Source organism: Macaca fascicularis, chromosome 3 (assembly GCF_037993035.2).
Source record: "Macaca fascicularis isolate 582-1 chromosome 3, T2T-MFA8v1.1".
NCBI lineage: Eukaryota > Metazoa > Chordata > Mammalia > Primates > Cercopithecidae > Macaca > Macaca fascicularis.
The window spans coordinates 34452670-34478057 of NC_088377.1; the positions used below are offsets into that span (position 1 = coordinate 34452670).

The 25388-nt window shown below is 59.2% G+C and overlaps 1 protein-coding gene across 9 annotated transcripts in view; it reads right to left on the bottom strand.

The window, feature by feature from the left end:
• Positions 1-3087: 3087 nt before the first annotated feature.
• Positions 3088-25388, bottom strand: part of CHLSN (cholesin) — a 125750-nt gene continuing 103449 nt past the window's right edge. For 5 of the 9 annotated variants that reach the window (XM_045389782.3, XM_074034236.1, XM_074034240.1 and 2 more), the window contains 3 exons: positions 13005-13198; positions 6486-6567; positions 3088-3845 (listed from right to left, as the gene is read on the bottom strand). In XM_045389782.3, coding sequence (XP_045245717.1) covers positions 3666-3845; positions 6486-6567; positions 13005-13198 — 456 coding nt within the window. In that variant the 3' untranslated portion in view covers positions 3088-3665. Of the gene's footprint in view, positions 3846-6485; positions 6568-12970; positions 13199-15235; positions 15432-25388 lie in introns of those variants that run through there. The other 4 variants (XM_074034243.1, XM_074034244.1, XM_074034238.1 and 1 more) reach the window with 3 other exon arrangements.

Consider the following 25388-nt stretch of genomic DNA (forward strand, 5'->3'; position numbering starts at 1 on the left):
GTAACAAACTGCTCAGAGGCTGCTTCCTCAGAGGCTGGGTGGGCTGGGGCAGGGGATGGTTTCCTCAGGTCTCAGTGCTGCTCTGACAAGTGTTCACACCCCCAATGTCAGGGAGGCCCCTTTGCCCCAGAAAGCCCGTCTACACAGATCTGCTCACCCCCATGGGAAATGTGATTCTGACTTCCAGTGTTCCTTTTGATTATTTAAAAAATTTTTTATTTTTGAGGCGAAGCCTCACTCTGTCACCCAGGCTGGAGTGCAGTGGTGCAATCTCTGCTCACTGCAAGCTCCACCTCCCGGGTTCAAGCGATTCTCCTGCCTCAGCCTCCCGAGTAGCTGGGATTACAGGCGCCCACCACCATGCCTGGCTAATTTCTGTATTTTCAGTAGGGATGGGGTTTCACCATGTTGGCCAGGCTGATCTCGAACTCCTGACCTCGTGATCCGCCCACCGTGGCCTCCCAAAGTGTTGGGATTACAGGCGTGAGCCACCACACCCAGCCCTAAAAAAAATTTATTTTAGATGTCGGGTCTTGCTCTGTGGCGTAATCAATGCTCACTGCAGCCTCAACCTCCCGGGCTCAAGCCATCCTCCCACCTCAGCCTCCCTAGTAGCTGTGACTACAGACACATGCCACCACCCCCGGATTTTTAATTTTTTGCAGGAGGGCGGTTTAGCCATGTTGCCCAGGCTGGTCTCAAACTCCTGAGCTCAAGCCATCCTCCCGCCTCCACCTCCCAAAGTGCTGAGATTACAGGCTTGAGCCGCCGCACCCGGCATGAGTTATCAGTGTGTGGTTTGGTGGTTCTGACACCTGCACACGCCTACGTACTCACTGCAGGGACATTCCTCCCTGAGCTCTGCCCAGATGCTTTGTCACAGCCCATCACTTATGGCCTTGGACATATGCGAAGGAACAGCACGCATACCCGCACTGAAGTCTGGCCCCTCACTTGGCACAAATCTCAATCCACCACCTGGCTTGCTGCGGGTCAGCAGCTGCCCTCTCCACCGTGAGGAGCACTTGCCCAGGGACACGTGTAAGGGATGGATGTGAGGGTCGTCTCCAGGCTAAGGTGGGGCTTCCTTAGCCGGAGGCTTCCTGGCTCAGGAGTCCCGCACAAGCGCCAGCCGAGACAGGGACTCACAGCCCGTTCTCCGGCACACACAGCCCCAGCACAGGTGGCCCCATGTGGTTGGCCCTTGGGGTTGCATGGGTGGGTGCCCTCACTGACCTGCATGGGGTAGGGAGACCCCAGGGCATTGCATGGTTCTCTGAGCTGCGTCCCAGGTGACATCTCCGCACCACCCTTTGGCACCTTTTGCCAGGGAGCCCTGAGGAGCTTGGCACCGTACGACCCACAGAGGTGGGGACCCTTGACAAGACAGCACTCCCCAGCCGGTGTCAGAGGAGCATCTGTGCTGACGAAGGGAGGCCCAGGTCTTCAAGAACTCTTCCCATTAACTGTCGGTGAGGACTCAGCAGTACCCATCACATTTCCCTTTCTGATTTGGCTGCTGGGAAGCTCAGAGCCATGGTTCCGGATCTATCAGCCCTGCCTTCTGGAGGTTGCAGCCCTTCTTTGCACTCTGTGGGTCTGCCTCTACTGTCTGTTGGTGTTTAAGGTGCCTCCCAGCATAGGGGCCGCTGAGCACCCTGACTGCTGGGCTGGCCACGGACCCTTCCGAGCAGCTTCTCTGCAGAGCTGTGCTGCCAGGACCCGGATCCCAGGCACCGCCTCGCCGATCTGAAGGTTCGTGCTGTGCAACGTGCCTTCCTGTTTGTGAGTTCACCTGACTGGCACCAGGAGGGGCTGAACTCCTCGCCTGCTGCTGGCAAGGCCCATCCTGGGCCCATGCGGTGCACACAGCAAGGCCTGTGTTGTGGGTGGTCAGAATTTTGGCCCCAATGGTGGGTGAGACGGGTCTGGCTGCTGGTCACAGAAGAGCAAACAGCCTCATCGCCTTCCCACAGCTTGGTGGGTACAGAGAAGACCTGGGGACTCGGTCCTTAGGGTCTCCTCCAGCCCCGAGTCTCGATGCCCACATAGAGACGGCCTGAGTAGTCAGCCAGACCTGCCCAGACCCCCCCGATGTATGGACCCAGCTCCTCAGCTTGGACCACATTTTAGCCCAGCCCTGGGTGTCTTAAGGGAGCTAAGATGGAAGTCACAGTAGACGTCTGTGGGTCACAGTGAGGTCAGTCACCGCTCTGAGGTACAGGCCCCGAGAAGCCCAAAGCCCTCCCCAGGATGACAGCCTGGAGCCTGTGCCTCACTGCTCTCACGGTGGTGAGGCCGTGCTCCCACCTCCCGGCTTGCATGCAGCTCTGTGGGTCAGGGGCAACCAAGCCAGGCAGCCTGACCTCAGCCTCAGCAGCTCTGCTGGGGGGCGGGGCACTCAAGGGGGCACTCAGGGCCTGAGCCAGCGTCCCAAGGCTGCCAGGTGGTGGCTGCAGCTACTTTTCTGCTCTACCGTCAGTTGGGGGAGCACTGAGATGACAGCACAAACCCCCAACCTGAGCCAGGCAGCAGGGAGCTCTGGGGCAGCAGCACCTGGGCGTCTGCTCTGTGGACGCCCAGGCTGGAGCCGCTGGACTCAGCCCTCCCCGGGGCCCATCCTGGAACAGACTTGGCCTCGCAGGGGTGCACGGACCTCCTTGCCATGGCCAGGAACAGACTTGGCCTCGCAGGGAGGGGTGCATGGACCTCCTTGCCATAGCCACCTGGCCCTCCATGGCAGCTGCCCAGAGTTCTGTGGTCACCATGGCCCTCTCAATGCCCCGCTGCACCTCACATCACTTGGGGACCACAGGCTGCTGGGAACAGGAAGTGTGTGGCTCGATTCTGTGTGGCCCAAGTGTGTTTCCTGGCAGGGTCAGTCACTGCCAGCGCTGGGAAACGGCCGGCCTGAACGCAAGTGGTCAGCCAGCGCCCACGGCCAGGAACGCCACACAGAGAGTTATGAATGGCATCCTGGGATGGCCACCACTAAAGACAGGGTCTCAGCCCGGGGCGCGCTGGCATGGAGGACGCGCTGGCATGGGGGACGCGCATTCTGCAGTCCACAGGCAGGGGACGCACCGGGCAGAGCAGGACCCACGGCCCCTGGTGGGTCGTGTTTTATTTCAAATGCGGCCACAGAGACGGTTTCTGCACAGGTATGTGATCTGACTCCACAAGCCCCCAGCAGGGACTCCCCATGACCAGCACTGAGGCTGTGTGGGGTCAAAGGAAAACAGGCAACAGCCAGGCCCCTGGATGGACGCGGGCAGGGGACCAGGAATGCAGCCCACGCAGGGGGATGGGGAATCAGGCGGAAGGTGCAGGTTTGCAGCTGGCAGGAGGAGCCAGCGTGGCCCAATCTCTAAAATATTCCTGCTGGAAAAATAGACATTTCCCTCCCAAGCAGATTCCCAGGGCTCCAGGGCCCCTCCAAGGCCAGGTATCTGGGTGATTCCAGAGCGTCCACGCTCTGTGCTGAAGGCACTGAACCCGTCGTCACTGTCACAACTGTCTCCGGCCAAGGAGGGTCTGGAGGACAGAAGGGGCCCTTGTGAGGCTCTGGTGCTGGTGATCCTGGCCCCCACTGCCGGAGGAGCTGCACCCTGTGTGGTCCGAGGCCGCCCTGCGCTGGGCAGTGGCCCCGTCCTGCGCTGAACCCGCTAGGAGAGCAGCTGCAGCACCTGCCGGATGCGCTGGACCCTCCCCGGCAGGAGGGGATCGGGGTCCTCCTCGTCCAGCTCCCGCATCAGAGCTTCTGCCTTCTGGACCGTCAGCTCGCGGGCCCGGCCCTGCAGCCCCTCCAGGTAGGCCAGCATGGTGGAGAAGTGCTCATCCGGAACCTGACAGGGAAGAGACGGAGTCAGTCGGGTAGGGCAGGGCGGGGCCACTGAGCAGCAGGAGACAAGATGCTGCAGCCAAGGACACCCTGGCCTCAGGCTTCCGTCCTCCCACCGCAGCCCGAGGGAGCAGGCGGCCTGGCCACAGACCCTGCCCCAGATGCTGCAAGAAGAAACACCTGTTAGAAGCAGAGAGAACACTGAATCAACGTGTGGCTAAAACAGAAGCCGCGCGGGGAGAAGGACATTTCAAAAACATTGTAAAAATCCTCAGAAAAATGAGAAAACATGACAAAAATAAAACGGGTAGGCCGTGATAAAATGTGCACTCGGAACAAAAAGCCGCGTATGCTCTGGCACTTGGAGTGCTTTTCTTTCCGCTCAGGGTGGCAGTGGCCAGGTGGCATCTCTCGGTGGCCTGACCCTTGTCTGCTGGTGGTGGGGGCTCCTCTGCGCAGGCTCGCCGGCCACCTGCAAATCTGCTCTGCAGACGGGTTTCCTCAGGTCCCTGTGGCAGCAGCTCTCAAAACCGGGCTCTCTTCATTATTGAGTTAGCAGAGTTCTCATTCATGTGGGACTTGCAAACGTCTCCCATTCTGGAGCAACCATTTCACTTTCTGGCTAGTTCTGTATGCAGTGCAAAGTTTTAGATGCATTTTCTTTTTTTTTTTTTGAGCTGGTCTTGCTCTGTTGCCCAGGCTGGAGTGCAGTGGTGCGATCTCCACCTCCCAGGTTCAAGCGATTCTCCTGCCTCAGCCTCCCAAGTAGCTGGGATTGCAGGCAAGCATTACCACACCCAGGTAATTTTTGTATTTTTACTAGAGACGGGGTTTTGCCATGTTGGCCAGGCTGGTCTCGAACTATTGACCTCAAGTGATCTGCCCGGCTCAGACTCCCAAAGTGCTGGCATTACAGGCGTGAGCCACCATGCCCCGCTACACAGTCTTAGATCCTGATGAGGATGCTTTCTCGACCTTTTCCTTTGTCACTTGTGCTTCTAGAGCCACATTTAAGAAACCGTTGCCTCACCCAAGGTCATGAAATGGACTCTTAGGTTTTCATGTAACAGTTTTGGTTTTAGCTCTTAAATTTAAGTCTTTCATCCATTTTGAGTTAATTTTTGCATATGGTGTGAAGCTGGGGGCCGCATGCATTAAGTATTAGCATATTTGTAAATATGTACGGTTACATGTGGAATAAAAAGGGATAAAATGCACATTTGTGTGTTTATAAATATGTTTATGACAGCGTAAGATACTTTGTGTGTGTGTGTGTGTGTATACACACATATAAATGGCTTTGCCTAACCAAGGATTATTTTTCTGTATAAAAATTTTTGTATAAAGTTTACTTTTGGTAATAGTAACATATAAATAAAACCATGTAAACTTCGGTTAAAAAAAACAAAGCCAAACGTGGAAACCCAGTTGTCCTGGGCTCTGTTGAGAAGCTTCCTCCACGTGGAACGGGCTTGGCCCACGTGCTGGAATCAGCTGCCCCGGGCCTGAGGGTTTCCAGGCTCCCTAGGCTGTTCCAGTCACTTCTACTTCCAGCTTTGTGCCCACCCCAGTATCATGATGACAGGAGCATGCAGTAGGGCTTAAAATCGGGATGCACATGTCCTCTGACTTTGAGGAGAGAGAATGGCTTGAGCCCAGGAGGTTGAGGCTGCAGTGAACTGTGATCATGTCACTGCACTCCAGCCTGGGCGGGACCCTGTCTCAAAAATGCCCACAAAAAACCAGCATCAACAAAATAATGAAAGCGGCCGCAGGCTATGCCAGGAATGTCCCAGGGCTGTGAGTGGGGCCAGTGGGCCTGCCCTGCTCTGAGAGTCTGCAAACACAGGCACGGCAAGAGAAAACCGCGCCCTGCCCTCAGCTCACATGCACAGAGCACGCAAAGCCTGGTCTCTAGTAACATGGGCACAGGAGAGCTGGCAAGGCAGAACCGTGGGCTCCGCCAGCCTCAAAGGACACAGGCAGCTCCAGCCCACCTCCCAGCAGCTGGGTTTAGTTCAGAATTCTGTCTCGTTTCATTCTGTGAAACCCCATCTCACATCCTGCCCCTGAAAAGGACAGCTGCCCACACTTGCATGTGCAGACGTGCGTCACACGCACACATGCATGTGCAGACATGTGTCACACATACACACACGTGCAGACACATTACACACATGCAGACTCACGTCACACGTACACATGCATGTGCAGACACACATCCACACGCACGTGCAGACGTGTCACACACACACATGTGCAGACACACACCACAAATATGCAGACTCACGCCACACGTACACATGCATGTGCAGACACACACCACACACGTGTAGACTCACGTCACATGTACACATGCATGTGTAGATGCACGTCACACACACGTATAGACACACGTCACAGGCACACATGCACAAGGGCAGGTGGCCTCCCTAAGGTCCTCCTGTGTTGGTTTCTGTCCTGAAGGCCGGCGATGGGGCTCCTGGAGGAGGCAACGCAGCTCTCTTAGAACAAGGGCACCAGGAGACCTTCCCTGCAGCGGGCCCTGAGGGTGGCCCTTTCAGACTGTGACTTCCGCTGTCAGGGCCCCAGTGTGCACAGACCTCAGCCCCCGGGAGACGCGCCCGCCCCGCCGTGCACACACCTTGTCTCTGTCATACATGTGGAGCAGGAGCCACGTCTGCCTTGTCTTCTGAAACCTCCAGTTCTTGTGCTTTTGGGCCCATCTAGGGAAAGGAAGACAAACATCTCAGGGTGCTGGGCAGAAGACTCCTGGGTGCCTGTCTGCCCTGACAGATCTGGGACGCCTCATCTCAGGAGACGGAGCCCCACCAGGCGCTAAACACCAAGGCCTCGGGTGAAGGGGGTTTTTGGAGCCCCTCCCCTGCCCAAGGTGAGGAGCCACAACCCTAGGCCCTGCTGCTGCCTGCCCAGGAAGCTCGTGGACGCCACTCTTACCGTGGCCACCCCACGGCTCACGACTGCCCCCAAGTCCCCATGGGCTCCCCCGCCCCACGGGTCACACGGATTTTACAGGGGAGGGAGGATGAAACAAGTTTCTCTGGGAAGAAACGGAGCAACTTAATTGACGATGTACTTTCCGTATGAAAATGGGAAGATGGTGAGGAACACTCCTAAGTCCAGGCCCTCACAAGGGGGCAGTGGGCCTGGGGATGAGCAGCTCCCGGCTGCCAGAGGGGCGGCTCCCTGGGGCCACAACCGCCCCGCCCCCACCTTGCTCCTGCACTGGGGCCTGTGGACATCAGGCAGCTGCCGGACGGAGCGAAGCCGGCGCTGTGGCTAGGGCAGGGCCAGGCAGGGTTTAGTCCAGAGACCCCCTCCCAGACACGTGTTTCCAGGGTCAGGCAGGGCAGTCAAGCCCAGATGCCTCCATCAATGTGCAGGCCCAGGTCTGAAGATTGCAGGCTCAGCACAGGTGAGGGCCCTGAGCCTGTTGTGAGCACTGCCCAGCCCGCCTGTCCTCACTGCCATGTGGGTGAGTGGGGTTCTGTGGGTGGGGAGTCCTGTGGGTGGGGCGTCCTGTGGGTGAGGGGAACCCTGTGGGTGAGAGGAGTCCTGTGGGTGGGGAGTCCTGTGGGTGGGTGGAGTCCTGTGGGTGGGTGGAGTCCTACGGGAGGGAAGTCCTGTGGTGGGGAATCCTGCAGGTGGGGATTCCTGCGGGTATGGAGTCCTGTGGGTGAAGAACCAGCTGTGTACCTGCTAGGTGACACACCAGCCCCATGTGCACTGACGCAGGGTTCCTGGGTGATGAGAGGAGCCTCCAGGGAAGTTTAACTTTAGTTCCTTTCCTTTTAGACAGCCCCATGTGGTCTGCTCCCCGGATGTCCGATCCGGCCAGCACGGGCCCCTGTGAGGTGCACCCGGGCCAGCCAGGCCATGGCGTCTGCCTGCTGGGGGCTGCTTCCCTGCTACAGGGCAGGAGTTGGCGTCTCAGCTCTGCCACCTTCTAACTCCCCCACCTTGAGCTGCTGCTTCCACCAGCCTGTTTCCTCCTTGGGAACCTGGAGCGGTGACCCCACTTCACGGGTGTTACCGGAGCCCACGCACGGTGAGTCAATCACAGATGCCCTGCACACTGCCCTCCCATGCGGCCCGAGGCCACAGCACTGCTGCCCATGGCCCTGAACCAAGGGTGCCTCTCTCTCACCCAGCCCAGGCAGGCTTCAAGCGGAGCCCGTCTCCCTGGTCACTGAAGATAAGCCGTCCCGCTCTTGGCCTCATCACTGGGGGAACAGACACAGCGAGGGGCAGGAGAGGGGCTCAGTGTCGCCTGTGGGTCCCACAACGCTGGGCGAGGCCTCCTGATGGCCACCTCTGCCACTCACTCTGGGGACCGGTCCCTGTGCAGCTGCACAGTTCACAGGACACAATCCTCTTTCTCTGTGCCTAGGTGGGGCAGGAGACAGGAAGCCCCATCTTGGAAAAGGAAAGAGAACAGCCAGAGAGAAGTCCCTTGTCCCCAGCACAGCAGGGGCCACAGCCACTGCAGGGTCATCTGTCTACAGCAGCCCAGAGAGAAGGGCCTCCTCCCCTGTGGTACTCACCAGCTGGGTGGAGAACCAGAGTCCCTGTTAGCCCACTGGGCTTAAAAAACAAAAAGCGGGGGCAACCAGGCGCAGTGGCTCATGCCTGTAAGCTGAGCACTTTGGGAGGCTGAGGCGGGTGGATCATAATGTCAGGAGACTGAGACCATCTTGGTTAATATGGTGAAACCCTGTCTCTACTAAAAATACAAAAAATTAGCTAGGTGTGGGTGGCACACGCCTGTAATCCCAGCTACTCGGGAGGCTGAGGCAGGAGAATCGCTTGAACCTGGGAGGCGGAGGTTGCAGTGAGCTGAGATTGCACCATTGCACTCCAGCCTGGTGACAGAGCGAGACTCCATCTCAAAACCAACCAACCAACCCCCACAAAAAGCGGGGGCTTCTTGCTGAACCCCCTTCCAAAAGAAACCAGAGAGGTTCTCTGCTGAGACAGCATTTGAAGCCGGCCCACAGCCACAGCGTACACGTGCTCGTAACGGCAGCAGAAACTGCCGACCGGGGCGAGTTGACGACCCAAACCCCACAAAGGCCTGAGTGGGGCTGGCACAGGCAGGGGCCGGGTCTCATGGGTTGGCTGCTCCTCCGATACTGGAGCTGGGCTGTCCCTCGGCAGCAGGGCAGTGGGCTTGGGTAGGGAAGGACCCCAAGAAGTATCTCCTAAGCCCCACTGATGGGATCGTTTGGCCTCTGCTCTGGCCTTTCATTCCAGGGTTCCAGGCCCAGAGGCCACAGGCTGCAAGAAGGCTAAAACGCCATGCTGTGCTGGGCTCCGTGGGGGGCCTGAGGAAGGTGGGCTTGGGCTGCCCCATGGCCGGAGTGACTTGCTCTCGTCCCTCCGCAGGTGAGTGGGGGACCCTGTTCCGGCTGGATCTGTGCGGCCCGGGTCCCAGCTCCTCTCTCTCCTGTGGGGGCACCACTTCCTGCCTCGAGCAGACCCAGGCAGGGGGTCGGCCCCTGAGAACAGCGAGCTCAAGCCTGCAGGGACCTGGGAGGCAGTTGTCACCTCGCCACCCGCCCCCAATGTGAACACCCAGCAGTCGTGGAGTCGTGGCTGAGGCCCTGAGGCATGCTGGTTTTCTTCTTTCAGCCATATGGAAAGTAAACCTTCAACTTTCCGTGTTAAGCATATAAACTCTTCTTTAAGAAGGAGCAGGCTTCCTGCTGACAGCCATGTAACTACCACAGTGGACCCCGCAGCCCAGAGGCCCACGGAAAGCAGAGGGACTGCCCCCAGCACTCCCCAGCTTCCACCCACGCAAGGCCAGAGCAACATGGCTCCGAGCTGGGCGACCAAGTCCAGGACCCCTGCTGGGGAAATGAGGGGATAGTCACAGCCCAGGGAAATAGCACACAACGGCCACAATCCCCCACCCTAGCCCTGCTGCACAGCTCCCACCAGTCCCAGCTCCACACAAAAACAGTAGTACCCCAGGAAGGCTGCAGAGGAACTGAACCCTTGAGATGCCAAGAACAGCCCAGGGTATGGTCACCGGTCACAGGCCAAGGTCACTGTGTGCGGACACTGCCCAGCCTGCGACCTGGGTTCTAGGGATGGGACATGAAGACCCCATGGGTGCTGGGTCCACGTGTCTGGGGGGACAGAGACTTCGGGGGATCTGGAGGGGAGACCCCCAAGGCATCCTGGAATGGGTGGGGCACACCCAGAGAGATGAAAGGAAACTCTCCACCACGAGAGCTCACCAGAACATTCGGGGTGTTCTCCGCACAGAGCCCACCCGGCCGCAGATGGCTTTGCTTCCAGGAGGAACCCCTCGTGGAAAGCCCATAAGATGGCCATGGGCCACGGCGGCCAGCACGTCCTTCCTGAGTGCCAGCCCAGGGCCTCTGCAGGGGGAGGACAACTCAGGGGCATCTACCTTCACCTCTGCCCCTGTGCTGGGGGCTCTGTGGTGGGCCAGCCGTGGTGTGGCCGATGGTCCCCAGCAGCCCCCAGGCTAAGGGCATTCCCTTGTGGGAATCCCTTGGCTTCCTCTCTTTGGAAAACCCTGAGTTGCCAGGGATACCGTGGGCCCCACACATCCACGTGGGCTCTGATCTGGCAGCAGATGCGGCTGGGCTTGCGGGCGCCCTTGGAGACCCCCAGGAAAGAGGACAAGCTCCTGCCCGGGTGCCCGTGTCTGTGGCTGGCCCCCTGGTGTGTGGCGCGCCTGTGAAGGGGCTGCTTTGTTTCTCAGGAGTAAGGGTCCCCCCTCCTCCCACATCCAGGACACAGCGCCTCCGCACAGGACTTGCTGCTTCGGGGTTGCGAGTAGCACGAGGGGGCCACAGGAAGGTCCCAGAGGGTAAGAGGAGGGTGAGGCCGAGGATGGGAGTAGGGCGGGCTCCCAGGCACCCAGGACGTTCCTGTGGGGAGCTCGGAGGGTGTGCGATCACGGAAGGGGAGCCAGGGCGCCCCCAGGGTGAAGACCAGGGAGTGGCAGCCATGCTGTGGAGCGGCTGGTCCCCACTCCTGCCCACGTCCCCAACGTCCCCCTCGTGCTAACAGAGCCCACACTGAGAGCAGCCGAAGGCGCCGGCAGACGTGGGGAGGAAGGAGGACAAACCCCGCCCACCTCTGCTCCCTGCTAGCCCCAGGCGTCAGGGCAGGTCCAGAACAGAGTCACCTGCTGGTGGAGACAGGAAGGGCGCAGGTGGCACAGCCGCAGGCTCCAGTCGCCCTCTGCCTCCCACAGGGAGCCCACGGTCCATTCCTGTGGCTGGCACCTTCCAGGCCTGTGTCCAGCCACTCCTCTGTCCAGCCCACACCCCACCCACACCTGGGCTCAAGGTGCTGCACCAACGGCCTCCAAAGCCCCCTCTGTCTACAGCGACTGACCCTGAGGCGGCCTGTGGCCCTGCCTGCCGAGAAGCAGGAGTGGGTGCAGGAGGCAGCGGCCTCACACCACAGCCAGCACCATCCCCTGGGCCAAGCACATTCTCGGAGCAGGAAAGAGCTCTTGGGGTAGCCCTAGGCACCTGGCCTCAGCCCCACGTTCCCCAGGGAGGGGGAAGCTAAGGCTCCAGAGAACTGACTGGTGCAGAGACCCATGATGACTCAACTGGTTCCAGCCGGATTCACCCAACGCTATGGCTGAGCTCCTTCTGCAACCCTCCAAGGCAGCCTAAGCTCTGAGAAGCAGGAGGCTCACCCCCCTTCCCCATTTCCTGAGCCCAGCGCTGAGCCTGGTGCAGGGTGGCCAAGAGCCCCTCTCCTGCAGGTGGAAGGCCGTCCTGGGGATGCACACACAACACACATGTCCACACACACACATATAAACACACATGGTTATACAACACACGCATACACATGTGTGCACACACGCATATACACACATGCACACACGTACATATGCACACATGTATACATAACACGTATATACATGCACACACGTATACACATGCTCGCACATGTATGCACAATACACGTATAAGCGCATGCACACACATACACAACACACGTAAGCACATGCGCACACACGTCTACACAACACACGTACACACATATACAACACGTACATGCACACGCATGCATACATATACACATGTGTACACATATACGCACACACGTATACACAACACACATGCACACACGTACACATGCACACACGTGTTCACAATATGTATACATGTGCGCACACACGTATACACATGCGCACACATATACACGTGCACATACACATATATACAACACACATATACACATGCACACACAAGTGCACACACGCAGTATACACAACACACGTGTGCATGCAGTGTGCACATCCATGCAAGCCCCGCTGTTCATTCTGCTGGCTGCACAGCCGAACCGGGTGTCGTCTCTCTGAGGGGCTCCCACAGAGGTGTGGCTGGAGTCTGTCCTGGGCAGAGCCAGCACCCCCCACAGGACCCCCTGCCCCTCAGGGTGACCCCATCACAGGGACCGGACCCAGTTCTTGTCTCTGAGGAAGCCAGCCACACAGACGCTGTGACACCCCTTACTCTAGGCGCAGTCAGCACTCAGGGAGACTGACGGAGCGGACAGAAACGGGCAGCAGCCTGTGCTGGTGAGCACCGGGGAGGTGGCCATGGCCTGCAAGGCTGTGGAGCCCATGCCGAAGCCCCTGACCCCTGCAATCCTGCATCATCCACCCAGCGACGTCGCAGGCAGCCAGGGAGATGGTGCCCTGCGCCTGGTACCTCACGATCCCCGTCTCCCCGCTCTCGGGAGGCAATGGCGCCTCCTGTCACTGTGAGTGAGGGCTGAAGGCCACCCCGAGTTCCCTCCTCCTCACCCCCGCATCCAAGGAGCACCCAGGCTTGGATTCTTCCTGCGGTGAGCATGGCTGGGACGAGGTTCACCATCAGACCCATTTCTAAGAGCACAGTTTCGGCAAACCCCTGCACAGGTGGCAGCTCTGCTGCCGCCCCTGAAAGTTCCTGAAGGCTCTGAGCCATTCAGACAGAAAAGTCAGTGGCGGCAGCACAGGTCTGGCATGAATGCTAATGCCCCACTACTCTAGAACCTTCCACACACTGTGTGCGGGTGAAGGCTGTGACCCCCTCAGGCAAGGGTGGAGACACATGCCTGGGACAAAACTACGTGGGGCAGGGCCGCTTACGCGCAGAGGTAGTCCAGGGCCAGCTCAGCTCCCGAGCGCCTGGCCGGCGGGTGCTGGGCTGCAAGGCCTGCCTCCCGCAGACGCTGCCTCTCCTCTTTCTTCCGTTCCTTTTTCAGCTTCCTTTCCAGGACCCTCTGCTCTTCTGGGGACAGCTCCAGCTCTGCGTCCGGCACAGGCCTGAGCACAGCTCCTCCCTGAAAATCAAGGAACACATTAGGCTTTGGAAATGGAGGGCAGCCAGACACAGGTGCGCTGCCTGGGGCTTCCCAAGCCCACCCTCGCCTTGGTAGTGGCCAAAGGCTCTGTCCCCAAGCACTGGGCCCGGCCCTGGCCGACACCATCCTGTTGAGCTTGTGCTACAACAAAGAGACAGACGGGTCACGTGAGGATGGCCAGTCCCGCAGGCAGGCGCCAGGTGCCAGGGCTAACGGCCCAGAGGCCCCTTCCCCACCCCCATCCACCTCCCACAGACTCTTGCCTCCAGAGGCTCTGTGAGGCCCTGCCGCACCCCGCAGGGCGTGGGAAGATCTGGGCCGGTCCGCAGGGAGGGGTGAAGGCCTGCCTGTGCCTGTTATCACACAAGCCAGGCGCTGGCCCGGGATATGACCCAAATCCCGAGGTCGGTGCTTGGGGCCTGCTGCTTTCAGGCAGGTCACTGGCCACCTGGCTCCGCCTGGGCTGCAGGCTGGGGACAGGGAGGGCGACCAGGACCCCAGAGGGAGGGAGAGGGCCTGCTGTGACAATGTGTCTCCAGCCACATCTTGCCAGGAAAGCACAGGCCCTCCGTCTTGCCCACCTTCCCCTAATTAACGAAAGAAGTGGATGGCGCAAAGCGTCAGAGCCGGGGCAGCTGGGCCACAGGGTGACCACGAGGTGACCCCAGCCACTGTCCACACGCTTCATCTTTCCTGGAAAAAGTCAGAACATCAGTGTAGACTCTGGGCAAGGCCAGGAGCCCAGGGAAATGGTTTGGGGCGTGGGAATCAGAACCAGGCACCGCCCACCACGAGCCAGGGCTTCCAGGAAGGGAGGCTGGGCACGCACAGCCCACACCTGTGCATCCCACCCCAGGGAGAGCAAAGTAAAGTGAGGCAAGGCCCCCCTACCGACAGTTATATATGCAACCCACCCCCCAACACAGACACACATTCACAGACTCACCCCTGACAGCCAAACACAGCCCCCATCCCTCACCCATGTTCCCACACCGACTCACACACACCCACAAACACATACACCCACCCACACCACACCCACCCACATACCACACCCACACACCCACCCACGCACACACCCACACTTACATACACCCAGATACACCCACACACACCTAGATACCCACACACCCAAACCGACCCACACCCAACACACCCACAGACACCCAGACACCCACTCACATACACCCAGACACCCACGCACACACACCACACACCCACTCACACCCACATATACCCAAACACACCTAGACATACCCACACCCACCCACACCCAACACACCAGACACTGACACCCACACACACCCACTCCCCCACACCCACACCACACCCACTCACACCTACACACCCACATATGCCCACACACAGCAACACCCAGACACCTATGCACACAGACACCCACACACCCAACAAATCCACACCCACCCACACACCGACACCCACACACACCCACGCACAGACCCACCCACATATACCCAACAAATCCACACACAGACACCCACAGACACCCAAACACCCACAGACACCCACACTCAGATACCCAAACACATCCACACACACCCAACACACCCACACCCACACACCAGATACCCACAAACACGCACACCCAGACACCCACACCTACACACCTACCCACACCCACAGACTCCACACCCACCCACACCCACACCCACTCACCCAGACACCCACACACCCAACACACTCACCGACACCCACACACCCAGACACCTACACACCCACCCACACACCCACCCACACACCCAGACACCCATAAACACCCACACCGATACCCACACACCCACCCACAGACACCCATACCCAGACACACACCGACACCCACAAACACCCACAGATACCCACAAACACCCAGATACCCAAACACACCCACACACCCACCCAACACACCCACACCCACACACCCACACACCCCCACGCCGACACACCCACAGCCACACCCCTAGAGCCTGCCGGGGGTCCATAGCAAGAGGCAAGGCCTGGGGGGCGAGGGGCACCCACCAGGGCAGGTGTCCGGCACAGAGAGGCTGAAGAGTCCTGGTGGGAAGGCCTGGGCTGCCCATACACACAAGTGAGAGGCTCTGAGACCCACCAGGCCAGGCCTGCAGGGCTCTGAGGAGCGAGTATTTTCATGGTAGGGATGTGGACACCCCCAGGGGAGCCTGGTGACTGACCGGCTCCAACCAGCTCCACGTCTACCTCCTAGGCCCACAGCTGCCAACGGGGCAGGCACAGCAGAACACCTGGCCCTGAAACACAAAACCCCTCCTGGCACAGGCCCAGCCTCTGCCCCCACCCTGTGGGCCACGCAGGCCGCCGCTGATGACGCAGGCCAAAGTCCATAACACTGTTAGGGCTGCAGAGGGGCCGCCGCAGTGGCCAAGGGCCTGTCAGCCCACATGTGTGGGGCACCTGGAGAGGCCCTGAGCAGGTGGGCAGGCCCTGTAGCAGGGTCCCAGGTTGGTGGACAGAGCGGTGAGGACAGGGCCAAGGCTGTGGGCAACAGCAACGCAGGTGCTGGCCTGGGATGGATGGCGAGGGGGACCCAGGCCGTCCCATACGGGGGCCAAGCGGGGGACCTGCAGGCCCCGCTGTTTCTCGCAGGCTTCCCGAGTGCCCTGCGCGGGGATGTTTCTTGTGTCAGGCACCAGCCTGGACGCTGTGGAAGCAGCTTCCTTCACACCCACCCTTGCTTCTGGCCACCGGCACTCCCGAGCTGACAGGAGTCACAGCCCAAGTCCCGTGCTCCCGAGGCAGCCACTGTGGCCACGAGGCGGGAAGCTCAGGAGCGCCAACTGCCCTGGGCTGTACCTGACACTGGCCAGTGCACCTTTAACTTCTCCTAAGTCACCGATGAACCCCGGAAATGATTTCAGCTGAAAAACCCAACTCCCATTTCTGTGCTGGGCCTCAACAGAAGACGCAGAGGCAGGTGGAGTGAGGGAGCCACGCCCAGAGAGCCACGAGGCCTCGGCGGTGCCCGGCTCCACTCTGTGCCGTCGGCCGCCCTGTGCTCACGCTCGCTGCCTTGGGGTGCCCGGCTCCACTCCATGCCATTGGCTGCCCTGTGCTCACGCTCGCTGTCCTGGACCAGGCGATTCCCCAAGGCTGTGACCATGACGTGAGTGGCCTCAGCTATCTTGGGATGACACAGGCGGGCCCCGGGAGGGTGCCAGCTGGAGGGGGCCGGGGGGCAGTAGGTTCGGGCAGGCTGGAGGGCACAGTCTGCGGCAGGGCCAGGGGGAGTGGGGGCAGTGCGGGAGGGTGGTGGGGCCACCAGGACCTGCGCTTCCTCTGCTTGGCCTGCACAGTCTCTGGCCCGGAGAGCACAGGTAAGCAAGGCAGGATGGCTGTCACCCACGGATGAGCAGCGGACAACTTTCTCCAACTGCCACCCACGTGCCGACCCTCCAAAGAACATGGGTTTCATTGGCAAACACTTTTAGCAAACTTACCACTATCATCACATAGAGCTCCCAAAGTTGCCCCAAGGGCTTGTAAATTACCTAAGTACACACCAAAAACTTTTTAAAAGAATCCAAGTGTCGGCCAGGCGTGGTGGCTCCCAGCACTTTGGGAGGCCGAGGCGGGCGGATCACGAGGTCAGGAGATGGAGACCATCCTGGCTAACACGGTGAAACCCCGTCTCTACTAAAAAATACAAAAAAAAAAAATTAGCCAGGCGTGGTGGCGGCGCCTGTAGTCCCAGCTACTTGGGAGGCTGAGGCAGGAGAATGGCGTGAACCCAGGAGGCGGAGCTTGCAGTGAGCCAATATCACGCCACTGCACTCCAGCCTGGACAACAGAGCGAGCCTCCGTCTCAAAAAAAAAAAAAAAAAAAAAAAATCCAAGTCTCAAAAAGCCTGTGAGGGTCACTTCTACGGACTTGAGTTTCAGGCCTAGGATGCAAAGCCTGGCGCAGCGGCCAGGGCTCACTCCAGGCTCCTGCTGGCTCCAGGATTCTGGGAAGGGGCAGACCTCGGGCCCGCTGGAGCCCCTCTAGGCCCAGGGTCCACCCCACAGACCCTGCAGGCTGGGGCCACTCTCCAGGGAGAGGTGTGCTGGGAGGCTTTGAGCCGACGCTGTCAGGGCAAGAGTCTCTCTCCTAACATGACGGCTTTCGGACACAGATGGGACGGGCCCTGTGGAAGGAAGCACTGGCCTGTCACAGATGTGTAATGTCTAAAGCCGGCATCTCTGGACCATCCCAGTGCAAGCAGAAAACCGTATAAAAGTACAGTCACCCTATCTCAATGCTAGGACAGTCTCCAGCATTTCAGACTTGACGACATACAGACACTCAAATGAAGTATAGAAAAATAAAAATTCCAGCCACACATTCTCTTCCCTGCGGTTAGATGTCTTCAGCATTACATTTGAAAACGCATAGAGGCCAGGCGCGGTGGCTCAAGACTGTAATCCCAGCACTTTGGGAGGCCGAGACGGGCGGATCACGAGGTCAGGAGATTGAGACCATCCTGGCTAATACGGTGAAACCCCGTCTCTACTAAAAAATACAAAAAACTAGCCGGGCGAGGTGGCGGGCGCGTGTAGTCCCAGCTACTCGGGAGGCTGAGGCAGGAGAATGGCGTAAACCCGGGAGGCGGAGCTTGCAGTGAGCTGAGATCCGGCCACTGCACTCCAGCCCAGGTGACAGAGCGAGACTCCGTCTCAAAAAAAAAAAAAAAAAAAAAAATAAAAGAAAACGTATAGAACAATTCAATGTGCATGAAAAGCTTCACACAGGACATGCACCCACACAGATAAACTGCAACCCTAGGACTGGGATGGTGACACGGCCTGTCACTGCGCCTACACTGTATTTTATAACGTGAACACTTTCACAGACTACCGCAAGCAACGCGGCACATGCGCAGTTAAACACGAAATCCTTACCATCAGGCAATGAAAATGTTTCCTGTACTCAACAAACACACTGAAAACAAACCAGAGCCAAACTCTACAGGCTGGGAGGAGCAAAGTGGATCAATGGCCACGGCAGCTTCCAGAGGAGAGAGCCCCGAGATTCTTACAGAGAAGCTGACACTGTTTGAGACAATACAACCGCATGAAAACTATGTTTTTCCTTTACGCCTATAACTCCTGGCAAGCGACACAGAGAAGAATGACAATCATTTGATTTGAAAAGGTTCCTGTAGACTTGACTGAGGCAGCAGAGCCCCAAAGGCTCCCTTCTGCCCACCCCGCCCGTCCATCTGTGTGACATGGGCCCGTCGTGAGCCGTGCTCCCAGCGTGAGATGCCACAATGCACTGGCTCTTCCTGGAGATGTCCGAGGCAGGTAACACGTGCTAGTCGCATCCCAACCAAAAGAACCGGCAAAAATAAAACCATCATCATTTTCCAGGTTTCTGAGTTTAAGCCAACAGGAAACACGGGAGAAACACGCGGCGCTCCATAAAGCTGGCCTGGCACGACTCTGGCACCAGGTTCCTGCACTGGACACCAATCTCCAAGGTTCTGAATTTTTCTAAGTGACGACCATGAACATCACATACACAGAAATGGGCCCCGAGAAGGGTATGTCGGCCGCCGGCCATGGCAACGTTTGGGTTGGTCTCACCTTGTTCCAGCCTGAGCCCGGATCTCAGATCCCAGCACCGATTCAGTCTACAGCCCCTTTTTCCCTGCGGGTCCTCCCTGCCCTGCAGGGATGTGCTGACTCAGCGCACTGAGCACAGGTGTGCAGGCTGTGCAGTGAGAGCCCCGGGGCTGGGAGAAGCAGGCAGCCTTGGTCCAGCAGGTCCTGTGTGGGGGCTGCGTTGCCGGGCAGGGCCTGACAGGACTGCTATGGGCTCTGAGAACAGCCCAAAAGGACAGTGACCCCTGCCCAGTCTCTCCAGCCTGGGAATGAGCCTCCCCAGCCACGGCATCACACCAGGGAGATGTGACGGGAAGTGGCCTTGGTGGCTCCTGGGTCCCTGCTAAATTGCTGGGGAGGGGAGTGCCAGGGGGTGAGGAAAGAGAGGTGGGGTCAGGAAGAGGCGTAGGCTCCCTGTCCCCTGGGTGTGAGAGCCGGTGTGGGCTCCCTGTCCCCTGGGTGTGAAAGCTGGTGTGGGCTCCCTGTCCCCTGGGTGTGAGAGCAGGTGTGGGCTCCCTGTACCCCGGGTGTGACAACAGGTGTGTGGGCTCCTTGTACCCCCCAGGTGTGAGAGCAGGTGTGTGCGCTCCCTGTCCCCTGGGTGTGAGAGCAGAGGCGTGGGGTCCCTGTTCCCCTGGGTGTGACAGCAGGTGTGGGCTCCCTGCCCTCCCCCCGGGTGTGACAGCAGGTGTGGGCTCCCTGTCCCCCGGGTGTGAGAGCAGAGGTGTGGGCTCCCTGTTCCTCTGGGTGTGACAGCAGGTGTGGGCTCCCTGCCCTCCCCCCGGGTGTGACAGCAGGTGTGGGCTCCCTATCCCCCAGGTGTGAAAGCAGGTATGTGGGGGGGCTGGGGGTGAGGAAAGAGAGGTGGGGTCAGGAAGAGGCCTCAGGTCTTCGTCAACCTGAGGCTCAGGGAGGAATGTGCAAGTCCCTGTCTCATGAGCAGGGTTTGGGCCATCGGGAGATCCCGCGGAGGCTGGGCTCATGCAAGCTGTCAGCTGCCAGTGCCCGCAGGCATCCACGCTACTCTGGATTCAGGGTTTAGAAAAAATCCTCTGTTCCAGCCAGACCTTCCTGTGTCCCCTCAAGTCTAAGGGAGCAGAGCCTTCACCTAAGAAAGGACGGCAGAGTGGGGAGACCCAGGGCTGACCAGAAGGCAGGGAGGGGACAAAGGGCTGACCCAGAAGATCAGGGAGGACCCAGGACTGACCCAGAGGGTTGGGGGGACCCAGGACTAACCCAGAGGGTCAGAGAGACTGAAGCTGCGGCCTGTGTGGCCCCTAATGCCCGGCCCTCATGGAGACACCAAGGCAGGTGTGTCCTGACACCTGGCCTGAGTGTCCTTGGTGGGCAGCTCCTCACCCACAGTGAAGCGAGGCCAAAGGCTGAGTGCTGACTGCCACTCTCCTTCCTCCGGAGGCCCCTCTGTGAGCAACGCCCATGTGACGCGAATGTCACCTGACCAGACGGAAATACTCCCGGCCGGGGCCCTGCAGTGACCCTGGACCAGCGTCTGTCCGGGCGGGACTGTGTAGTGTCTGAGGTGTCACATGAGGATCCCAGACAAAACATACTCCCCCTCCGGTGTCACACCAGCGCACGCCAGCACACACCAGTGCACAGCAGCACACGCCAGCGCACAGCAGCACCCACCCACGCACCTTGGACTTCTTCTGCGCATTTCATTGAGGATGTGGGGTCTGTGGAGAGCCCAGACCACTCAGAAGCCTCGTGTCTGAGGGTCACGCAGGCCCAATGCACCTCAAGCTGTGGGTGTCGGGCCACTGCCTCTGGCCCCAGGCTCAGGCTCCCTGGGGAAGCAGTGGCCTTGTCGGAGGACAGACTGGCAGAGAAAGGACCCATTGTCTCTCAGAGGGAAGATAAAGAGCTCCCTGCTCAAATTGGAGCTGCAGGGAAGGACGCCACCAGCCTGGCCTGCCGTGCCCTGCTGTGCGGGTGAAGGGGTCACCCGGCCTGGACCCTGTCCAGTAGACGTGCAGGGGACAGTGTCAGTGAGGCAGGTGCTGCTGTCCTACAATGCCAGCCGGGTGACGGGGCCAGGGCTCCAGTGTTGCTGTGTCAGGCCCTTGGGGAGCATCCCTGGATCGCAGGGGAGATGGGGAGGGCTCCGCGCAGGGGAGGTGGGGAGGGCTCCGCACTGCGGGGTGGAGGACAGCAAGACAGCTACACACCCTCCTGCACCTTCTTCTCGGGAAACAAGCCACGGACTCAATACTTACAAACTTTCCCAAGGGGGGGAGTCTTCTCTGGTGGCATCTCGTGTAGAACCCCAGCATGTGAAATGACCGCCGTGGGCAGCTGCAGATGGCAAGGTACGAGCTTCTCCGCCCCCGCCCCCAACTGTACACAAGGCCAGGCACTCCGGGGCCCAGTGTCCAGGGCTCAAAACCGCATGCGCAAATTCCTGGACTCAAGCCGCGTGCCCTTCTGCGGGGGGAGACTGGGTTTTGGGGTGCAAACGTGAGTCCTGGGGAGCAGAAGCCCAAGGAGCACCTGGGGCAGCTCCCCTGACTTGGCTCATGCGATTCGATCCAGGAAAGCACAAGTCCCTCGGCACACCCAGGTGACGGTGATGACGGCCCACAGGCGTGGTGCCTGGATCACACTGGACAGGCCGTGTCCTGGTGCACTCGAGGCCGCCTGGACAGGGCAACCAACCCTCAGTCCACCAGGAGCCTCGCTGCACTGTCGGTGAGCCACGGTGGAGACGGCAGCTCAGGAGGGAAGGACGGGAACCCTGGACACGTGCACATGGAGCCTGTGTCACCCCACCCTGCCCCCCGTCCCAAGACGACAGATGCAGGCCTGCGGGGAAGCATGTCCCCACCCACCAGCGCCTCCTGGACCACGAGCTCCTCTGTCTCCTGCATCGCCTCAGACCCCACCCAGGAGTTCCAAGGTCAGGAGCCTGGACCCACGTCCCACATCCCACAGCCCTCTTATGGGGCACCTGTAGGGATTCTGTTCCAGTTTAAAGAAAACCTTAATCAGATTTATTACCTCAATTATTAGAATTCCATAGCGTTAACTCACAGTAGTAAACTGCTTTTTCTGAGAAACAAGAGTTTTTTTAATTAAGCCTTTTGAGGCAACTACAGGCGACAGCCGTCATGAGGGAACACAGGACGCCCACGTGCCCTCCACCACCTCCTCCCAGGGCAACCCTCGCAGAGTAGCCAGGACCACCTTCGGATCCGCACTGTGAAATGACAGTCCCACAACCAACAGCATCGATGGGGTTTTCTTAATGATCAGAAACACACAGGGGATTAATTTACCGTTATTCCACAAAATACACAAGCTCTCAAATTCTTTAAAGGTGAATCCCCCCAAATGTCCTCCCTCCCATTACTTCCTCCCGAGGACACCAGTGGAACGTCCCACGCTCTCCCCCTTCCATGTTTATACTGATTAAAACACATCATATCAGAAGCGCATATAAGTCCAGGCGCTGCTACAAAGTGTGACGTCTCCGCGGTGAGCTGGCCACTCTGTGGTCCCGGCGCAGACACTGGGGCGGGCGCCGGCTCTGTCGTCGAGGCGCTCACAGGCAGGCACACGTGAGCTCCTGGAGGACAGGGAGAGCGGCCGCCCCGCCCCTGCGGAGCATGGGACGCTTCCTGCCGCGGTGGCGTGGCAATGGGTGACGCCTGCCTGTGGCCCCTTCTCAGAAGGACGTTTTAAACGCATGAGGCCTGATGCACAGGCACAGGAGATACATAGGAGCACATGTGGGCATCCGAGTATTTATAGGGTCTGGTGGCTCCTGTAGCTGCAACATGGGCCAAGTGCAAGTGACGCGTGAGGTGTCCCCAACAGATGGCACGGGGAGCACCCACACCCGCCACTGCTGGGTCTGCGGAAGCTCGTGTCAGCTGGAGGTTAGTGAAGACACACAGGGGTTCATTCTCCACCCAGGTTCAAACTCCCTGAACTCACGAGACCCAGGCTGAAGACATGGACAGACTGCCAGCCCCAGCGCCCCTCTAACACCACACCTGAGGCCCCCTGGGAGTCTGGGACCCCATGCAGGGTCCCCCGCAGGCTCCTTCCTAGGAAGGAGGTTCCTGCCCTACTCCACATTTCTCCCCATCCAAATTCCAACTCGTTCCAACTGGGCCCTGGAGAACATGATGAAGACCATGGGGCCCTCTTCCCAAGAAACACACACACACACAGAGACAGCAATGCGCTCAGACCCCAATCCCTGGCAGCCTGACTCCTCGTTCTATAGAGAAGGGGTGAGGATCTCCGGGGTGACTGCTCACATCTTGGCACGTGTAGAAGGCAGGGCTGGAGCAGCGGCCCCTGCAGCCCAGGCCAGGGGACTGGAGGCCCTTCCACAGAGGCTTTTTCTTGTTGACACATGGTCTTGCTCTGTGGCCCAGGCTGGAGTGCAGCGGCATCATCACAGCTCACTGCAGCCTCGACCTCCTGGGCTCAAGCAATCCTCCCACCTCAGCCTCCCAAGTAGCCAGGACTATAGGCATGTGCCACCACGCCTGGCCAGTTTTTAAATTTTTTTAGAGATAGGACCAAGGCTGCTCTCAAACTCCTGGTCTACAGTGATCCTTCCGGCCAGCCTCCCAAAGTGCTGGGATTACAGGTGTGAGCCCACAGTGCGCAGCCCCCACTTTCTTCTTAAAAACCCTGCAGCTTGGCTGACAGTGGGACCTGCCTCCCTACGCCCACCTGGAGGAGCTCAGAAGCCTCAGCTCAAGGGGAGCCCTTGCCAGAGATGTGGGACCAGGAATGGGCCCCACAGAGCCCTGCCTGTGGGCTTCCTAAACAGCTTGAGTTCAGCCGCACACACCAACGATGCAGGTGGGTTGCAACAAACAGCAGGAAATGGACCCATAGGGGCAGGAGAGACGTGGGAGCCCCAGGTGCCTTTGATGGCCAGTGCTGAATTTCACGAGCAACATTAGAAACTTTTTATTCCTGCTTTTCTCTTAACCCAAGGGTGAAAATGGAAACCCGCGGTGTGGGGCAGTCTGCTAAACGCTAGGATGAGGGCAGGGAACGAAAGCCACCCTCCCCACTGCCACCTGGCCCTCAAGAGCCTTTCCAGGGGCTCTCCAGTTTCAGCCTCTCCTCGCTGAGTCAAACAGTGCTGCCGGCCTGGACGGGAGGAAGACCCAGGCTGGAGTACAGAGGAGCACTTTCTATAAAGATCAGATCAGGTTTCTGGAAACAAAAAGCCCCAAGAACCTGTGAACGGCTATTTAGACTTGATGCACACGCCACCATTTCCCAGGTGTCCATTCCCAGCACCACGCACGCCCATCCCCAGCTGGAGCACACTCTTCAGTGTGGAAGACAAAAGGAGCAGACAGAAGACAACCCCAGGGAGCTGGGGGAGAAGGTGGGGGCTCCTTCCACACTCCTGGTCTGTTCTGGTCGGAGGTGTCACAAGGGAAGGTGTGGAGATGCAGCTGATGGGGACATGGGGCAAACGCGCCCCCTTCGCCCCACACCTGCCCAGCCAGAAGGAACCAGTCAGCAGCTAGCAGCAGCTCAGTCCTGACTGCTGGAGACCCAGCCCCAGGGGCAGGCAGGTTGGGATCTGCTGCTCTGGGCCTGGAGGTAGTTGTGGGCCAGGGTGGAGGCTGGAGAGGCCAGGTACCTCCCCCCAGAGCTCTGCAGGGGCCAGTCTGCTTAGGCTATCAGCTTCATCACTGGGGTGGTGGCTGCTAAGAGTGAAGCCTGTAGCTGGTACCTCAGGGACCTAAATAAGAACCACTCCCTGTTCCAAGGATCCTAGGTGGGTGGAGGATGAGAAGCAGCTGAGCCTACAGGGCGCAGGAAACTCACTGGGGTGTGGGTGCTAGGGACTTGGGTTTGGGGCTGTACTGAGCAAGCCTGTTGGTGGGGGGACAGTGCTGGCAGTGAGTGAGGAGGTGCATAAATCAGGTCGGGGACAGGGACTCTGTCCTGGCACCACTGGGGCACAGGACACTGGCTCAGGTGTCAACTGAGGAACCCCCAGTGTAGGCGAGGGGCTCACAGCCGCTGAGGCCTGTAGACACAGCTTTGTGTATTCTGAGGTCACAGAGCACAAGAGGTTGGGGGGTGCGATGTGGACTAACCTCGCCCGTCCAGCAGGAATGGGGCTGGTAACAGAGCCCTGTAACCACTCAGCACTGGCAGAGGTTGTGTGGCTCCCCAGTGGAGCTGAGGGCTGGTCTCCATATTCCCCTGCGCTCTGGAAACTCCTGCATCGCTAGCTTCGGGCCCTTCACTGCCTCCCTTGGGCCTCCAGAGGCAGGCTGGGGTTCTCTCCTTTCTCAGCCTCTACGGCCAGTGTCTGCCACAGGACGGACACCCACCAGGGCACTGCCTGGGATGGAGGACTCCTTTCTGCCCCTGGTCGGGTAGGCCGCGCAGCAGCTGAGCTTCAGCTGCCGTGGAGGGAACAGTGAACTGCTGGGCAGAAGCAGAAGCGAGCCTCCTGGAACTCCTGACCCCAGATCCCAGAGGCCGTGCCCCCTTGTCACCTCCCAGAATGTTGGCAAGGCCTCTGGGTGACTTTCAC